Source organism: Microcebus murinus, chromosome 6, assembly GCF_040939455.1.
Source record: "Microcebus murinus isolate Inina chromosome 6, M.murinus_Inina_mat1.0, whole genome shotgun sequence".
Lineage (NCBI taxonomy): Eukaryota > Metazoa > Chordata > Mammalia > Primates > Cheirogaleidae > Microcebus > Microcebus murinus.
Genome location: NC_134109.1, coordinates 62,508,635 through 62,527,888, shown reverse-complemented (window position 1 = coordinate 62,527,888; position 19,254 = coordinate 62,508,635). Strand labels below are relative to the sequence as shown.

General features: G+C 39.4%; 1 protein-coding gene across 1 annotated transcript; it reads right to left on the bottom strand.

Annotated features, from left to right (window-relative positions):
- Window positions 1-13,304: 13,304 nt before the first annotated feature.
- LOC105885870 (small ribosomal subunit protein uS2) lies at window positions 13,305-14,319 on the bottom strand. The gene has a single exon (XM_012791164.2). It carries the CDS (start codon window positions 14,251-14,253, stop codon window positions 13,366-13,368), a length of 888 nt encoding a protein of 295 aa, XP_012646618.2. The 5' UTR covers window positions 14,254-14,319; the 3' UTR covers window positions 13,305-13,365.
- Window positions 14,320-19,254: the final 4,935 nt, after the last annotated feature.

Genomic DNA, 19,254 nt, shown 5'->3' with positions numbered 1-19,254 from the left:
CTGCTCCCTGTGCCCATTTTTAAATTGGATTATTTGTCTCTCTATTACTGAGTTGTAAGAGTTCTTTTTTTTGTTGTTTTTGAGACAGGGTCCTGCTTTGTTGTCCCTGCTAGAGTGCAGTGGCCTCATCATAGCTCACTGCAACCTCAAATTCTTGGGCTTAAGCTATCCTCCTGCCTCAGCCTCCTGAGTAGCTGGGACTACAGGCATAAGCAACTGCACCTGGCTAATTTTTCTTCTTTTAGTAAAGATGGGGCCTCCCTCAGGCTGGTCTTGAACTCCTGGCCTCAAGTGATCCTCCTGCCTCTGCCCTCCAAAGTGCAAGGATTATAGGTGTGCTCAGCCCACCATGCCCAGCCAAGAGTTCTTTATATAGTCTAGATATAAGTCCCTCGTCAGGTGTATGATTTGCAAAAGTTCTCTTAATTCTTTGGGTTGTCTTTTTATTTTCTCGTTGGCATTCTCTGAAGTGCAAAAGTTTTTAAAAAGTTTTTATGAAGTCTAATTTATCTCTCCTTTTTTTCCACTTATTCTTTCAGTGTCTTGTCTAAAAAGGCTTTGCCTAATCAAAGGTCATGATTTATTCCAATATTTTCTTCAAAGAGTTTTAGCTCTTTAATCCATTTAAAATTCATTTTTATATATGATGTGAGTTAGGAGTCCAGCGTCACTCTTTTGTATGGGGGGGGCCTGTTGTCCCAGCACCATCTGTTGGAAAGACTGCTCTCCCCCACTGAATTGTCTTGACATTCTTGCTGAAATCAATTGACCATAAAAGTGAGGGCTTGTTTTTTTTTTTTTTTTTTGAGACAGAATCTTGCTTTGTTGCCCAGGCTAGAGTGAGTGCCATGGAGTCAGCCTAGCTCACAGCAACCTCAAACTCCTGAGCTCAAGCAATCCTCCTGCCTCAGCCACCCGAGTAGCTGGGACTACAGGCATGCACCACCATGCCCGGCTAGTTTTTTCTATATATATCAGTTGGCCAATTAATTTCTTTCTATTTATAGTAAAGACGGGGTCTCACTCTTGCTCAGGCTAGTTTCGAACTCCTGACCTCGAGCAATCCGCCCGCTTCGGCCTCCCAGAGTGCTGGGATTACAGGAGTGAGCCACCGCGCCCGGCTGAGGGCTTGTTTTTGGACTATTAATTCTGTTTCATTGTTCTGCATTTATATCCTCATGCCAGTGTCATACTGTCTTGATTACTATAGCTATGTAGGAAATTTTGAAACTGAGAATTATGAGTCCTCCAATTTTGTTCTTTTGTTCAAGATTGTTTTGGCTATTCTGAGTCCCTTGTATTTCCATATAAATTTTAGGATTGGTTTGGGAATTTCTGCAAAGAACCAGCTAGGATTTTGACAGAGATTATATTAAATTTGTACATCGACTTTGGTAGTATTGTTATCTTATAAGTCTTCTGATTTACAAACACAGGATGTCTTTACATTTATTTAGATCTTCTTTAATTTATTCCAATGTTTTGCAGTATTTACAGTATAAATTTTACACTTTAAAAATTGCATTTATTCCTAAATATTTTATGCTTTCTTTTTTATTTTCTGTCTTAAAACATCACAAATTTATTCTCACAGTTCTGGTGTCTGAAGTTTAAAATCAAGGTGTCAGCAGGACTGGATTCCTTCTTCAGGCTTCAGAGGAGCCTCCATTTCCTTTCCTTTTTCAGCTGTGAGAGGCTGCCCACATTCCTCGGCTTGCAGCTCCTTCTACAAATCACTCCAATCTCTGTTTCCTTTATCACATCTCCTATATTCCTATATATTTTATTCTTTTTATGTTATTATACATGGAATTATTTTCTCAATTTCATTTTTTAATTTTTTTTTTTTTTTTTTTTTTTTTAAGACAGAATCTTGTTCTGTTGCCCAGGTTAGAATACCATGGCGTCAGCCTAGCTCACAGCAACCTCAAACTCCTGGGCTCAAGCAATCCTTCTGTCTCAGCCTCCCAAGTAGCTGGGACTACAGGCATGTACCACCATGCCCGGCTAATTTTTTTTTTCTATATATTTTTAGTTGGCCAATTAATTTCTTACAGTTTTTAGTACAGACGGGGTCTCACTCTTGCTCAGGCTGGTTTTGAACTCCTGACCTTGAGCAATTCTCCTGCCTGGGCCTCCCAGAGTGCTAGGATTACAGGCGTGAGCCACTGCAGACCATTTTTGAATTGTTTATTGCTAGTGTGGAGAAACACAATTGATTTTTATATATTGATCTTGTATGATGCAACCTTGCTGAGCTGGTTTATTACACTAATAGTTTTTAGTAGATTCATTATGATTTTCAATATATGAGATCATATGATCTGTAAGTGGAGAAAATTTTACTTTTTTTTCTTTTCAATCTAGATGATTTTTATTTCATTTTCTTGCCTGACCTGGTTAGAATCTCTAGTACAATGTCACTGGAAGTGGCCAGAGTGGACATTTTTGACTTGCTCCTGATCTTAGGGAAATAGCATCCAGTCTTTCACTGTTAAGTATGATGTTAATTGTGGTTTTCTTTTTTTCTAATAGATGCCCTTTATCAGGGATGTCTGGGGAAAAGAGAGAGAGCAAAGAAGCAATGGCAAAATGGAAGTTGGTGGGTCTTTCATTGAAGGTCCTGTGCCCAGCATTTTGGACAAAGCTCCAAGGAGAGGACCTGTGACTGTCCAAGGCAACCAAGAACAGAGCCAGACTGCACCATGCTCCATAAAGGCAGAATTAGGGTTCAAAATAGAAACTGATTTCAGTTGCAGGAAAATAAGTTATGTTTTTAGCTCATGCAAATTGTGAGCTGAAACTCATAATCAATGAGTTATTAATCACTAAGTGGCTTTTATAGCAGATCTTTTTCACTCATAACTAGTAATGGGCATATATAATAATAATTTTCAGTAATGTATTCTTTTTGGATGCATGTCCTGCTCAATATGTATCAACCAAGTCTTAGTGAATACATTTTTAAAATGCTAAAACATATTTTGGAATTATTAATAGCATTGATTTTCTCGGGGAGCCTCCTTAGGACATAACAGCATATTTTTAGTTGATTTGGAATCAGTGAATATAATACAGTTATAGAAAGACAATCTCATTTAACATAGAAATCAATGACATTTTACCATGTAAAGGCTTTTGGAAAGCTGACAGAAGAGTTGAATCTTGAGACATTCCCTTTTACACATTCAAAGAAAACATTTATTCATCTATATAAAGTTAAAGATTATGCTTTCTTATTTTGTAGGACTGTTGTATAATCAGAAGCAGGATTTCACAAAAATGTGGACATACATTATGATTTTCCTAGCAAAATAATTATACTGCATTTTAATCTTTTTAAAAATTAAAAGGTTCTTGAATTTGATCATCTAAGTTCTTGAATTTGACCCTAGAATTCAAAACAAAAAATATTTAAAATACTTTTTTTCTACATTTTCAAAAATTTACCCATTTTTGAGAAGCCTACATTATCATATCTACTTGAGGGCTTACTTCACTTCTTGAAAACTTGGAAAAGCATTGGTATTTTGAATTGTTCTTTACTTTAAACCAGTGGATCTTAATCCTGGCTGTACATTACAATCAACTGAGTTGCTTTTAAAAAATAACAACACCTGGGCCCTAGGTACTCTGGGGGTGGGAATCTGTCACTGATACTCTTTAAAATCTCCTCAATAATTTTAGTGTACAGCTTGGGTTGAAGCTGTTGTTGAAACAATTACCAGAACTGATGAATTTTATGGTAGTTAAATTATACCTCAACAACACTATTTAAAACAATAATCGCCAACAGGTATCTAAAGCCTCCTCAGAATAAAGTGACATACCCATATGAATACTGAGTGCCAACAGTACCAGTTTACCCAGGACTGAGAGGCTTCTCCACATTTGGGACTTTCAGTGCTAAAGCTGGGAAAATACTGGGCAAACTGGGAGAGGAGGTCACCCTATCAAATGGAAGAGATGAACTTCCTGGCTAGAAGAGGCCCTTTCTCCTTCTTGGTGAAGGTTATTTGAAGAGAGACAGAGATGGTGTTAGTTTCTTGCTTTCTAGGAGACACTCATTGTTGCCATTTCTCCACACACACACTCACTAATTATTACCTTGTCCTTTTGGCTTCCAACCCCACCACCTCATTGAAGTTAACCTTTTGGAGATTGTAAGGGCTCCCTCCTTTCCCTAGATCAAAAAAGAAAAGGCTCATGAGACCAGACCTGCCAAGGACCTGCCAAGGATGACTGCCCCACTGAAAACTACCACACCTGGATAAGAAAGTTTTGGCTCCTGGATTCCGCAAATACTGCCAGCCCCTCCTATTTCTCAATGACCACCAAAGGTCGTCCCAGCAATTCCCGCCAAAAGTCCCTAGCCCAGCCCAAACGGTATAAAAGGCCTCATCCCCTTCAAACTGAGGCAACTTCTGGGGACCCCCTCTCTTGGGGCTCCAGAACCTCATCTGGGAGCGCTAAATAAAGCCACGTGGTTTGGCCCCACTCTTTCTCTCTCTGTCTTTTCTTTTCACTGCCGCCGAAAAACCTTACAGAGATGTCCAGTGACATTTTTGTCACCAAATCCAATGTGTCACCAGTGTGTTCTGCTGATTCCCCTCCATTCTTCCTTGCTTTCTGTGGCACAGACTGCTTTTCCCACTCTCCTTGAACTATTTCCATTTTCCTTATTGGCTCCACTTCTTGCTGTCCCCTAGGTGTAGGCACTGTTCATGTTCTGTCCTTGGCTCTCTTTTCTCGCCTATATATGCTTCTAATTTCAACGGATTCCTTTCTGCATATATTCTCTGTTGTCAGTAGCTCTTATCAGGACAGGGACAGCCTTTCTCTCTCAGGATCTATGGACCTACTGGGGTAACAGAAAAGAGAGAGACACGTGGCTTGCAAAATCTTAGATAACTTTATTGTCTTCATGATGAATCCTGATATTATAGGGGGCAGAAATGTAACAAGACATATCAAGACAAATCCACAGGAATTAACTTTGATAAAAGTTTATATTTCTTGCATCAGTAAATTGAAATCTCCATGAGGAACTAACTATTGTAGCCCCAGCATTTAGAAAAGTGCCTGGCACATAGTAGGTGTGAAAAATTAATAAAGAGTAATGCATCTTCAATAGCAATACATTTTCAGTCACTTCTCAGTTCAGTGTCTTTTACACCATAGGAAGTCACATGCCAAAAGGAGCAGAGAGGGATGGGAAAGGCCTGATTACAAATTAAGAGTTTTGGCCTGGGGGTTTTCTTCAATTCTCTCAGAATCTTGTCACATATAGCATTCATCCAAGAGCCCAGAAAAGTTTCTGGATGGATCTAGATACTTTAAAGATAAAGCTGTTGCCACCTCAATTTCCATCAAACCTCAAGATTCCATAAATCATAACAATTCTAATTATATCCCACTTGCAAAAGAACTATACGATATTCCAGGTAAAAAGGAATACAGGGAAATGGTCTGTAAGGAACCTAGAAGAAAGGGAGTTGGAGGGGAAAACTTGGATATCATGTCTATACCTCTGTTTAGAAAGATGGTGGACAGATCACCAAGCAGAAGCATTGCTGCCCCTTGGCAAATGTCTCTCTATGGTTCTAAAGAATGCATGAGTCTATTCTAGCCATGAAGACTTTTCACCTAATTCTCCTAGCTCTGATTCTGTGATCAGCAAGCTCGAGTCAGAGCATGTTCTAGCTACCAACATAGACTTCTGTAGGTATTAACTAAGCAATGTGAGCTCTACAGTTTAGTCAACAGTTATGTTTCTCACTTTAATATTGAAATTATGACTTTATATCAGTCTATAATTTTAGCATACGTCACTTGTCCCAGGCCCAGTTATTTCTGGATGCACTAACAAAATTAAAAAAACATTTTTTTTGTGTGAGACAGAGTCTTGCTCTGTTGCCTGGGCTAGAGTGCAGTGGCATCATAATAGCTCAGTGCAACCTCAAACTCCTGGGCTCAAGCTATTCTTCTGCCTTAGCCTCCCTAGTAAGCAGGGACTACAGGTACCTGCCACTGTGCCTGGCTAATTTTTCTATTTTTTTTGTAGAGATGGGATCTTGCTCTTACTCAGACTGGTCTGGAGCTCCTGGCCTCAAGCAATCCTCCTGCCTCAGCCTCCGAGAGTGCTAGGATTACAGGCATGAGCCACTGTGCCTGGCCAAAATAAAATATCTTTGACCTGAAAAATTGGGAGAATTGGAGTACATCAAGAAGGTAACACCCTACTGTGAACAGTAGGCTGACCCCTTAGACCAGCGGTCCCCAATCTTTTTGTCACCAGGAACTGGTTTCATGGAAGACAATTTTTCCACAGCCTGGGGGTGGGAGGCAGGTGGAGCACGGGCAGTGAGAGGAGCGATAGGGAGCGGCTGTAAATACCGATAAAATTTCTATTTCTTGCCTGTGGCTCACCTCAGCTGTGTGGCCCAGTTCCTAACAGGCCATGGACTGGTACTGGGGGTTGGGGACCACAGCCTTAAGCAACATGTCTGGCTCTACTGTTTTTTCTTTTGAAGTTTCTATTTCATATTTCTAGCTCTAACTTCTTTTGAATTCCAGTCATTTGGGCATCTCTACCTTAGATATCCCAGGCCCATCTCAAACTCATTCCTAGATGTAAATTAATAACCTCAAACTTCCAGTGCTACATTCCTGCTTTGCATTTCTTCAAAGGACCTCTGGATTTGATAGCACTTACTTGTTTTATCCATTGTTTGTTTCCCTCCAGCAGACTATAAGCTCCATGAGGATAGGAGTTTTGCATGTTTTGTTCACTGCTGTATCCCCACTGCCAACAATACTGCCTGGCATGTGGTAAGTATTTGATGGATATTTGTTGAGTGAATGAAGTTTTTCCAATTTTATTTTTGGATATCTTTCAAGTCAATATCATCCTTTCCCTTCTCATTGACACCACTATGTTAGACACTTGAAAACTCTAACTGGAACTATGAAATAGCATTTACCATGTCTCATATTATCTAGGGTTTTGTTTTTTTTTTTCACTTTAATTAATCCTATGCATCACTGCCAGATCAATTGTTCTTGGAGCTCAGCTCTCATCATGTCATTCCCTTACCTGAGTCTCAACACTTTAAATACAGAATCCTCAGTCTGGCAATTGGAGCCACCATAGTAAGGCCCCAATCTGTCGCTTCAGTTTTATCTCCCATATTTCCTTTACTGCTTCCTTACAGTACAACCACAATGGGCTGCTTGTTCTTTGAATACTTCTTGAACTTTCCCACCTCTGTACTTGTCTAATGCAGTTACCTTCTTTAGGAATGTTCATTACCAGCTGTTTCATGGGGTATTTTCTTCTGTATAGCTAAATAATATTCATATACTACTATTTTTAAATTCATTTTTTTAAAAAATGGACATTGTAATTAGATGAGGATTTAGCTCTTTTATGCTATCACATTTCACGTCTGTTGCAGATACTTTCTGTTTGTCCCTCCAGTTTCTCTGTCCCAGGCGTCTCATCTGCATGGGCCACATTAATGGCTCCCATGTCCTCTGGCTCCTTGTTGGGTTTGGCCAGTGGGGAGCAGAAGAGAAGTCCGAGGGAGGGAAGTGAGAGAGGTTAGGGTATTTATTACCCCAACTCTCTCCCACTGTACCCCAAGCAAAGGTCATTGTTCCTTCCAAGGAGGCCTCCTTCTTACATTCTTCTTCTTGTAGATTTTGGTAACTGCTCCTTCCCTTCCTCCTTTGGGGTAAGGAGTACAGCCCTGGGTTACTAACGATCTCTATGATTTCCTAACATGCTGCCTGCATCTTTGTAAATAATCCTTTTGTAAAGAAACCCTTTTGGTTTATCCTTATCTGAGTGTATCATCTGCTTCCTGTTGGGATCTGACTGACAGATATAGTCTTCTTCCATCCTCCCAATTTAGTTATGTTAAAATTTTTACCTAGCACTCTGGGAGGCCGAGGTGGGCGGATTGCTAGAGGTCAGGAGTTCGAAACCAGCCTGAGTGAGACCCCATCTCTACTAAAAATCGAAAGAAATTAATTGACCAACTAAAAATATATATACAAAAAAATTAGCTGGGCATGGTAGCACATGCCTGTAGTTTCAGCTACTCGGGAGGCTGGGGCAGTAGGATTGCTTGAGCCCAGGAGTTTGAGGTTGCTGTGAGCTAGGCTGACGCCATGGCACTCACTCTAGCCTGGGCAACAAAGCGAGACTCTGTCTCAAAAAAAAAAAAAAATTTGGCTAAATCAATATTATTTACAATAATATGATATTATAAATATCATAGTGTTCCCTAGGTGAATTTCTTTCTGATGTATCCTTTTATTTTTCCACAAGTTGGTTATTATTTCATTTTCTCATTTGCTTAGTTTTATTTGTAACTTTTGCTACTTCTTCATAGGAAGACTGTTGACTACACCAGGCACTCTGTAAATTCTGTTTCTTCCTTGAAACCTCCCTCCTGAATCCTATTATATTTCTTTTTCACTCATGTTTAGGAAATGTCTCAGCCTGAATTCAATATCCTGGGAATCCTATGACTTTCTCTTTCTAGGTTTACTCCTTTGCTTTGCTGAAGCATATACGATAATATTTTCCCAAGAAATGGAAGGTAAACCCTATGAGGTCTTTTTTTTGTTTTGTTTTGTTTATTTTATTTTATTTTTGGAGACAGAGTCTCACTTTGTTGCCCAGGCTAGAGTGAGTGCCGTGGCATCAGCCTAGCTCACAGCAACCTCAATCTCCTTGGCTCAAGCGATCCTACTGCCCCAGACTCCCAAGTAGCTGGGACTGCAGGCATGTGCCACCATGCTCGGCTAATTTTTTGCATATATATTTTTAGTTGGTCAATTCATTTCTTTCTATTTTTTTTTTTTTTGAGACAGAGTCTCACTTTTGTTGCCCAGGCTAGAGTGAGTGCCATGGCGTCAGCCTAGCTCACAGCAACCTCAAACTCCTGGGCTCAAGCGATCCTCCTGCCTCAGCCTCCCGAGTAGCTGGGACTACAGGCATGCGCCACCATGCCCGGTTAATTTTTTGTATATATACTTTAGTTGGTCAATTAATTTCTTTCTATTTTTAGTAGAGACGGGGTCTCACTCAGGCTGGTTTCGAACTCCCGACCTCGAGCAATCCCCGACCTCGAGCAATCCGCCCGCCTTGGCCTCCCAGAGTGCTAGGATTACAGGCGTGAGCCACCACGCGCGGCCTGTCCTTCAGTTCTTAACATTTTTCTTATATCATTGTAGAAGACATTTTTAGCTGCCTGTTCAAAAAACATTCTCCTCATATTACTTGCTAACAGAATCCTGATTTTATTCGGGCAGCAATGTGTCCAGTCCTACAGACAGATTCATCATGATTGTTAAACCAATCATGGTAATCCCATTCCCATTTGTGTGATACAGTACGTGCTTTTCCAGCTTACCTTATAACTAAGGATGGCCATGTAGTACATTTCTTTTGGTCAATGAAATAAATGCAGAAGTCTTCTGGGGGGAGGAGAGGCTTTCTGATATAAGCCATGTCAATGGAAAAGAAGCCAAACTCTGTAAAATAATTTAAGGTTTATTCCTAGCCAAATTTGAGGCCCATAGCCCAGAGTCACACCCAAGAATCCTTGAGCAAGTGAACTCGCTATGGCTGGGTTACAGTTTGGTTTTATGCAGTTTAGGGAGACAGGAATTACAGGCAAAGTCATAAATCAATACATGGAAGGCATACATTGGTTTGGCCCAAAAAGGTGGGACATATTAAAGCAGGGGCTTACAAGTCATAGGTGGATTTAGGGATTCTTTAGTTGACAATTGGCTGAAAGAGTTAGGCTTTGTCCAAAAGACTAGGAATCAACGGAAAGGAATGCTTGAGTTTAGATAAGGGTCTTCTATTTTTTATGTGATACTATACTGGAATCAGGTTGGGAAATAAACCACATCATAAAAACCTGTTTACTGAGGTGATATCATTTGTAGGTGTGACTCACTAGGCTCCCTTACAAAGGAATTTTCCGGGCAAAGAAAAAGATCAGAGTTCAGTCTTAGCCACATGCTTGGAAACAGCATATTTTATTTATTTATTTATTTTTTATTTCGGCATATTATGGGGGTACAGATTTTAAGGTTTCAATAAATGCCCATTTCCCTCCCTCCCCCCAAAAGTCTGAGTCTCCATCATGACCATCCCCTAGATGGTGCACATCTCACTCATTATGTATGTATATACCCGCCCCCCTCCCCCCTCCCACCTGCCCAATACCCTATTACTGTAGTACCTATGTGTCCACTTAGGTGCTACTCAGTTAATACCAGTTTGCTGGAGAATATATCTGGTGCTTGTTTTTCCATTCTTGGGATACTTCACTTAGTAGTATGGGTTCCAGCTCTAACCAGGAAAATATAAGATGTGCTATATCACCATTGTTTCTTAGGAAACAGCATATTGTGTTGTCTCTTTTCTCCTGCTTTGGATTTGACTGGGAGATGGCATGTTGTCACCTTAAAATTGTGATAGTTGGCCAAGTGGGTGAGGTGGTTCATGCCTGTAATCCTAGCTCTTTGGGAGGCCTGAGGCAGGAGAGAGGATCATTTGGGGTCAGGAGTTGGAGACCAGCCTGAGCAAGGGCAAGACCCTATCTCTACCAAAGACAGAGAAAATTAGTCAGGCGCGGTGGTACATGCCTGTAGTCCCAGCTATTTGGGAGGCTGAGGCAGGAGTATCACTTGAACCTGGGAGTTTGAGATTACCGTTGTGCCATGATGACGTCACTGCATTCTACTGGGGCAACAGAGTGAGGCTGTCTCAAAAAAAAAAAAATTGTGATAGCCATCTTGCTGTCCAGAGGGGACAAACCTAAGGAAGAAATGCCAAAATATGGAGAATAGCAGAGTTAATCTAATCAATGTACCAAACGTAAAGCTGTCTTCCTCCAGATGTCATGTTATCTGAGATAGCTGAGCACTTTTATGATTCGTCATTTTTGTTTGGGTATTTTGTCAGCGGCAGGCAAATGGGCTTATAACTGATGCATAGCCCATTGATAAGGCTTTATCTTCATTTTCTCTGTTTTCTTTCTGGAGCTCCTATTACCGTGTTTCCTCGAAAATAAGACTTACCCATAAAATAAGCCCTAGCAGGATTTCTAAGCATTTGCGCAATAGAAGCCCTACCCCCAAAATAAGACCTAGTGATGGGCGTGGCTACGCAGCGTATCTGCACAACCCATGCATTTTGTTGCAGAGAGGTAAAGAAGATGAGCAGCCCTTCTCATTTGCCCCATGAGAGCTCTATTGCTCAACATGAGAGATTGGGGTCAATGGTTCCAAAGGAAATACAGTTGCAAGAAATTCAGGATGGAATTTGGGATTTGGAGAGTTATGATGATGTTCCAGAAGAAGACGACTTAACTATATTTGAATAAATGTAGATTTTTGTACCATACTTAAAAAAATAACACATCCCCTGAAAATAAGCCCTAGGGTGTCTTCTTGAGGAAAAATAATTATAAGACCCTGTCTTATTTTTAGGGAAACATGGTAGTTTGAGCTTCTGGATTAATTTTCTTATCTGTCTCCCTCTTTTTTCCCACACTTTTTGTCACTGTTCTAATTTTCTGGAAACTGTTTTCAATTTTATCTTCCAACTATTCTGATGAATTATTCATTTAAGCCTGATATCAGATTTTTAATTTACACAACCTCTTTTTCTCTGATAGTTCTTAAGAAATATATCTTGTCTCCTTTCATGGGTATAATATTCTCTTTTAAATCAGAGGCTGTTAGTTATTGCTTTGAAAAGTTTTCTTCTTTTGCCTGCATTGTCTCTATGGCTTTTGAGCTCCTTTTTTCCATTTATTGTTTTTAGGTTGGGGAGCATTCCTCAATTGTTTGGTGATACTAGGTTGTCTTTATATTTGCAAAACGTTCTATGAAGTTGATTGGGAACTTTATGTAGGTGGATATACTTTCTTGTAGGGTGATCAGGAAGCAAGCAAGCTGTTTTTTTGTTAAGAAATCTCAAAATAGCAGTATTTGTAGGTCTTTTCTTTTAGGATTTTAAATTTCTCCAAAGAAGACTACTCAAGGGGATGTACAGACACCTGCAAGCATTCTAGGAGTAGGTGGGTAAAAGTGATTATGGACATCATAATTCACTACCTAGACTTTCACTTAATTCTTCTCAGTGATGCACTGGTAAATATTAACAACTAGCTATCTGAAAGAACGAAAAAAGCCCTCATTCGTAGCATTTGCCTATATCTGTAGTGTAATTATTCCCACCATGGCCAATTTCAACTTACCAACATGATGTTACTTAATGTGAAGCTGGGAAGATATGCACAGTAGCTCTCCATTATATCTTATTTCTACCATACAGACACAATAGATGTAAATAACCTCAAGAAAATAGATAGTAAAATATAGTAAAAACAATTAGGTAGTTATGAGCTTTGAATATCTATTATGTCTGTTTTTAATGCAATTTGTTTAGTTGTAAGCTTATATAATTTAATTTTTTAAAACGGCTATGTTTAACAACTGGCTTGCAAAATTCCTGAAAATTAGCAATCAGTTCTTGTGAGCTGGTACAAACTTGCTCCACAGCATTGCTGCTGCTTCCAGTCGTAGTCCCAACCCTCACTCTTTACTCTGGCTTTCCTAACTCTGGAGCCTCTATTGATGGTTTTCTCTTGAGAACATAGTTCTGGAAGCCTGCAAGGTGGGGTGGGAAAGGATAAAGAGTTATGGCCAAAATGTATGGGTTTCAGGTGAATAAACCCAGGGATCTACATCGTAACTGTACATACAGGCTTTTGACAAATCCCTGTTTTCAGCTCCATACCTAACTCTTGCCTTGCACAGTACCTAATGCCACAGAGTCCTAAGCCCTCTTTGGCTCTGCCAATAAAACAAGTTTCTCTGCAGGCACTGCAGAGGAGTGCTTCTGCCTTCCCAATCAGTGGCTGCTGCTCTACTCACTTACTATCTTCTAAGATGTTGACATACTTGGTTATTATCTTTTCTCTCATTCTCTTTGGCCGAGCCCATTTATGCCTTTTATGTTTACTTTCCCTATTTTAGTTGCAGCAGAAAAATAATTGTGTTCAATTAGGTTTAACTGGAGGAATAGCTCAATAAGTATTGTATTTAAAACTTGTTGAATTGACTTAAGATTTCCTGGAGTGCTTGTAACAGCAAATGAACTCTGTCAATTAACAAGAACGCACTAACTATTGATGTATATTATTATATTCTAGGCTATTAGATATCCACTTTGATTTTTCCTCTATTCTCTTCTTTTTTTTTTTTTTTAGAAACTCATGTTTATTTTCCATCAACCTTATTTCCATTTTTAAGAGTTTGTAAAAGAACTTAAGACCACTCAGTGGTTGTTCCCACCCATTCAGTGGCCTGAGCAGTGGGAGCTGCAGACCAGTCTTCCCTGGCAGGCTGAGCGCTCCAGTCTTCAGTGGGGAACTGCTGAATAGGCACAGAGGGCACCTGCACGCCTTCAGACCAGTCTGCAACCTCGGGCTGAGTAGCAGTAAACTCAGGAGCTGGAGCTGTCCATTCACCCTGAAACTCCTCTTTGGTCACAGCTTTCTCGGCGGCAGCTTGCTCTTCCTTTTCAATCTCTTCAGGATCTCTGTAGAAGTAGAGATCAGGCATGACTTCCCACAGGTGTTCACGGGAGATGGTGCCATGCATGCAGAGAACTTCCCAGGTCAGCATCCACCACATCAGACCCACAGAGTGAGCCCCCTTGTTGTTGCATGGGATGGCAATGTCCACATAATGCAGAGGAGAATCTGTGTTACACAGAGCAATGGTAGGCAGGTTAACATAAGACGCCTCTGTGAGAGGCTGGCGGTCAGCCCTGGGGTCAGTAACCACCAGAAGACGTGGCTCCCGGAACACTGCCTGGATCTGGTTAGTGAAGGTTCCAGGAGTGAAGCGGCCAGCAATAGGAGTGGCTCCAGTGGCAGCAGCAAACTTCAGCACAGCTCGCTGGCCAGTATTCCTGGAGGATATGACACTGACATCAGCAGTGTTTTCAATGGCAACAATGGCACGAGCTGCCAACAGAAGCTTCTCCCAGGTCCTCTTCAGATTTATGATGTAGATGCCATCAGTTTTCCTTTTGTAAATGTACTGTTCCATTTGGAAGTTAAGGTTGGTGCCACCTAAGTGGGTTCCTGCTGCAAGGAATTTGAGGACATCCTCCTCCTTCATTAGCAGGACATCAAGGGCTCTGGACATCGTGAAAGTTTCCCTTTAAGTTACGACGGGAATCCAGAACAACGCCGTATGGGGCCCTTCCTCGGGTAGCGTGGAAAGCTATTCTCTTCTTTTTAATGAATGTTTTATTTCAGAATAGTTTTAGATTTACAAAGTTACGAAGACCATACGGAATGTTCTCACATACCCCACACTCAACTTTTCTTCTTATAAATATCTTACCTTAATACATTACATTTGTCACAATTCTGTCTGATTTTTACCTAATGTCCTTTTTCTGTTCTAGGATCCTATCGAGGATAGCACATTACACTTAATCACTATGTCTCCTTGGGCAACTCTTGGCTGTGACAGTTTTCAGACTTTCCTTGTTTTTGATGATTTTAACAATTTTGAAGAGTGCCGATTAGGTATATTATAGCATGTCCTTCACTGGAATTGTCTGTTGCTTTTCTCATCATTAGACTGGTGTCATGGGTTTTTGGGAGGAAGGCCACAGAGGTAAAGTGCCATTTTTATCACATCACATCACATCACATCACATCACATCACATCACATCACATCACATCACATCACATCACATCACATCAAGGGTACTGCAACGCTTCCACACAGTTTTGATGCTAATCACTTGGAGTTAGCACAGACTCCAGGTTAAGGGTATAGTCCTCAACAAGACTGCTCTCCCTTCAGATGCCAGCCATAAGTTTGGGGGTCTCCAGGCCACCCACACTTTTGACCAACTAGCTACAGATTCAAGCCCCACATGCCCCTTAGCTTTGATGACTCACTAGAATGACTCACAGAACTAAGGAAAGAGCTACACTTAAGATTGCAACTTTATTATGAAGGATACACACACATCAGGCCAGCCACATGAAAAGACACATAGGAAGAGCCCAGGGAGAGTCTCAAACACATACTTCCATGTCCTTGTCCCAAGGAGTCAGAATGTGTCACGCTCCTGGCACATTAATGTGTTCACCAACTGGGAAGCTATTCTGAGCTTTGCTGTCCAGAGTTTATACTGGGGTCTCAGTACATAGGCATGATTGATTGAATTATTGGCCACATGACTGAACTCAATCTCCAGCACCCCTCTCTTCATGAGGGTGGTTGAGCTGGGCTGATATCACCTGGTTCAAAGCTTCCAACCCTCTAATCACATGGTTGGTCTTTCTGGCATGGCCAGCCCCCATCCAGAGCTATCTTATTAGCATAACTCAGGTATGGTCTGAGACGCTCATGGATAACAAAGACACTCCTGTTACTTGAGAAATTCCAAAGATTTAGAGTCTCTCTCCTAGGAACCAGGGATGAAGGCCAGTCAAATTCTTTATTAGATAACAGGTACATACTATCAACATGACTTATCACTGTGGATGTTGACCTTGATCACTTGGCTGAAGAATGTTTGTCAGGATTTTTCTACTGTAAAGTTACTTACTCTCTCTCCCAACCTTTTTCATACTCTACTCTTTGGAAAGAAGTCACTCTGTGCACTCTGTGGAGAGTAATGCTCAAGCTCTTTGAGGGGGAAGTATCTACTTAAATTATTTGGAATTCTTTGACAAGGGAGACATATCTCTTCTCCCTATTTATTTATTTATCATTTATTTATATATCAGTATGGACTCATGCATATTTTATACATTGGGTTACATTCTAATAATACTTTATTTTATTGCTTACATTGCTCTAGCCTTCGTCAATGGGAACTCTTTCAGTTGGGTCCTGTGTCCCTTTGACATACTCCCATCATTGGGTTATGTTTTGTTTTTGTTTTATTTGTTTTTAGCAGTTCCTTTCTTGTATTAGAAGATGCTCTAAGGCTCATCTTGTATTTTCTGCCACAGTCCTAGAATCAGCCATTTCTTCAAGGAGTGCTGATTCATTTTATTGGAGAATGGTATTATCTATATTCTTTTTAATCATTTTCTTTTCTTTCTGATTTCTTGTCTAAGCTTTATTTTTGGAAATAATATTACCAGTCAGTGTTCATTCTCATTTTGATTTGGGTAGGATTACTAAGCATAACAACTGTAAATCAGAGTCTGCCTTTTCTCTTACACAGGAGATAAAAACAGCTTTAAGTAAAAATTGCAGTTGCAAGGTCTCTGAATGTTTTCTTTTTGATAACACCCATAATCCCTGAAGGGATGGAATTGTCTAATATGAAATAGAGATGTGCAGCTCAGGGAGCTGTAGGATGAGGCTATGGAAAACAATGAGAGAAAACATGATTTCGACTTGGTAATTTTTGTCCCAATTTTTATTTTGGAGATTTAGTACTGGAATTTCATCATTGGGAAGCCTGAGATATCTTTTTTTTCACCAATGTCTTATTATGAAAAATTCAAACATATAGCAAAGTTGAAAGAACTTTAGAGTGAAATAATTTTACAGCAGAATCTATTCATACCACCTAGATTTTATCATTAACTTTTTGCTCTACTTACTCTAGTGTATACCTATGTATCATTTTATCCTTCTATTGATCTATTAATCCATCTTATTTTTGATGCATTTTAAATTGCAGACATCGGTATACTTCTCCCTAAATATTTCAGCATGCATAGCAATAACTAGAGTTTAACATTTCTTGACAGTTTTTAAAATGTAAAATGGACATACAATGAAATGTACAAATCTTAAGTATATATTCATTGAGTTTTCACAAATAAGCAAAGCCACCATTACAATGTAGAACGTTGATATCACTCCAGAGATATTTTTTTATCCCTCCCATTCCAAACAATCCCTGCCTTCACCTCTTCCAGAGGCAATTGCTGTTCTAAATTTTTCTCTGTCTTGGATTAGTTTTGTCTGTTCTAGAATTTCACCTAAATAATAATTATTATTCTGAGGTTTAGGCCAGAAGAGAGCCTGTAATAGTCTGCGTTTCTTATATACTGCATTGTTTACTCAGAAGGGACTTGGATAACAATTTATTTTTATTTATTTTTTTTATTATTCAATAGATGTAGGGGGTACAAGTGTTTTTGTTACATGGAGGAATTGTATAATGCTGAAGTCAGAGCTTTTAATGTACCCATCACCAGAATGGTGTACATTGTACCTGATAGGTAAAGGACAACAATTTCTTTGACAGAACCTGCAGTTAGAGTTCCAGACTCCCTGCAAGAAAAGTCAAGAATCTAGATCCCAAAAGACAGAATAGAAACCATTTCTAAGATGAACTAATGATGGAAAAAGTGCAAAATCCATACCTAATTCTTTTTTTTTTTTTTCCTTCCCCCCCATACCTAATTCTTTTATGTTCTATTAAAATTTAAGGAAGGCAATACACATTGTGCTTTTTCTAGTCTGATAGATCTCTAAACTATTTGCCTTGATTTTCTCAAAATTATTTTAGAAACAGTGAAGTTACAGAACTTTGTTCTTCAGTTCATTTTCTAGGTCAATATATTCTTGGAAGATAAATCTGCAAATTATTTAGTGTAATCCCTATATGGTATATGGAGGAAATAGATTTAGAGTTAAATGATTTGTCTGAGGCCATATAGTTAGTTAGCAGAGTTCTGACAATATCCCATTCTTTCCAACTTCTTACTCCACTGATATTCCTGCTATATATTGTTGGTATAATAGCTAACCGGTCTGTAACTTCTAAGTCCCTACAATGTGCCTGACACATAGATGATACAAATTATTATGGTGATATAATTCTGGTCCTCAAATACCACAAAGTACTACTAGAAAATGGTAAAAGGCAATATATAATAAAGTTCAGAATTGGATAGAATTAACGATAAAATGGTATGGATGGAATTTAAAAGTAATATTGTACCTCATTTTAAATAAATATGGCTGTTTTATAGCAATATTGAATTGTGATTGAAAACAGATTGTATAAGAGAGATTTGACACAGGCAAGCTTTGCTAACTTAAATGTATAAAGTGAAAGTAATCAAACTGCACCTTTAATGCATGTTCTTTTAAATAAAATGTTAACTATTAAGGAAGGTGAATATTAAAACTTGATGAAATTATCAGAAAAGTCTTTATGAAAAAAGAAAAATGTGAGACAGAATTTCAAGAAATAATGGAATTAGGAAGGGTTAAGGGATTATAAACTATTATTGGGACAAAAACAACATTTTAATGAAAATTTGAATACCTTATAAATTAAAATGCAACTTTTTTAATGCAGTTCAAGGGAAGGCCATTAAATATGTTTATGGGTCTTGGAATAAATTACTTTTAAATAAACCTAATGAAAACTAAATTTATATGAGGTTGGACATGAAAATGCCTACTGAATGAAGTAGTGAAGTAGGAATTTAGATTTCTTTCTGTACAGGTGGTGCTATTTCCCTCAGGTGCTTCTTCCTCCAGGAGCCCTATATAGGTAATAACAGACCTGGATCCCCACTTTGCTTTCAACAATTTGCCCTAAAACAAATGATCTAACCTCACTGATTTCTCATTTCTTTATCCAGAAATGGGACTAATAATAACTGCTGTGACAACCTCATGGCAGCTGTGAACCTGAATACATATAATATATATATTTTTTTGAGACAGAGTCTCGCTTTGTTGCCCAGGCTAGAGTGAGTGCCATGGCGTCAGCCTAGCTCACAGCAACCTCAAACTCCTGGGCTCAAGCAATCCTGCTGCCTCAGCCTCCCAAGTAGCTGGGACTACAGGCATGTGCCACCATGCCCGGCTAATTTTTTCTATATATATTAGTTGGCCAATTAATTTGTTTCTATTTATAGTAGAGACGGGGTCTCGCTCTTGCTCAGGTTAGTTTTGAACTCCTGACTTCGAGCAATCCACCTGCCTCGGACTCCCAGAGTGCTAGGATTGTGCCCGGCCTGAATGCGTATAATTTTTATTTGTCAAGTATTCATCAATAAAGCTGGTGGAAAAAAGAATTATACAGATTATGGTTCAATGAAGACTCTATGAAGATACTTTTAGGGATAAAGTCTGCAGAGTTCTTTGCAGCATTGATTTGGTTGTGTCCAAAGATTATAATAGGCATTATAATAGGA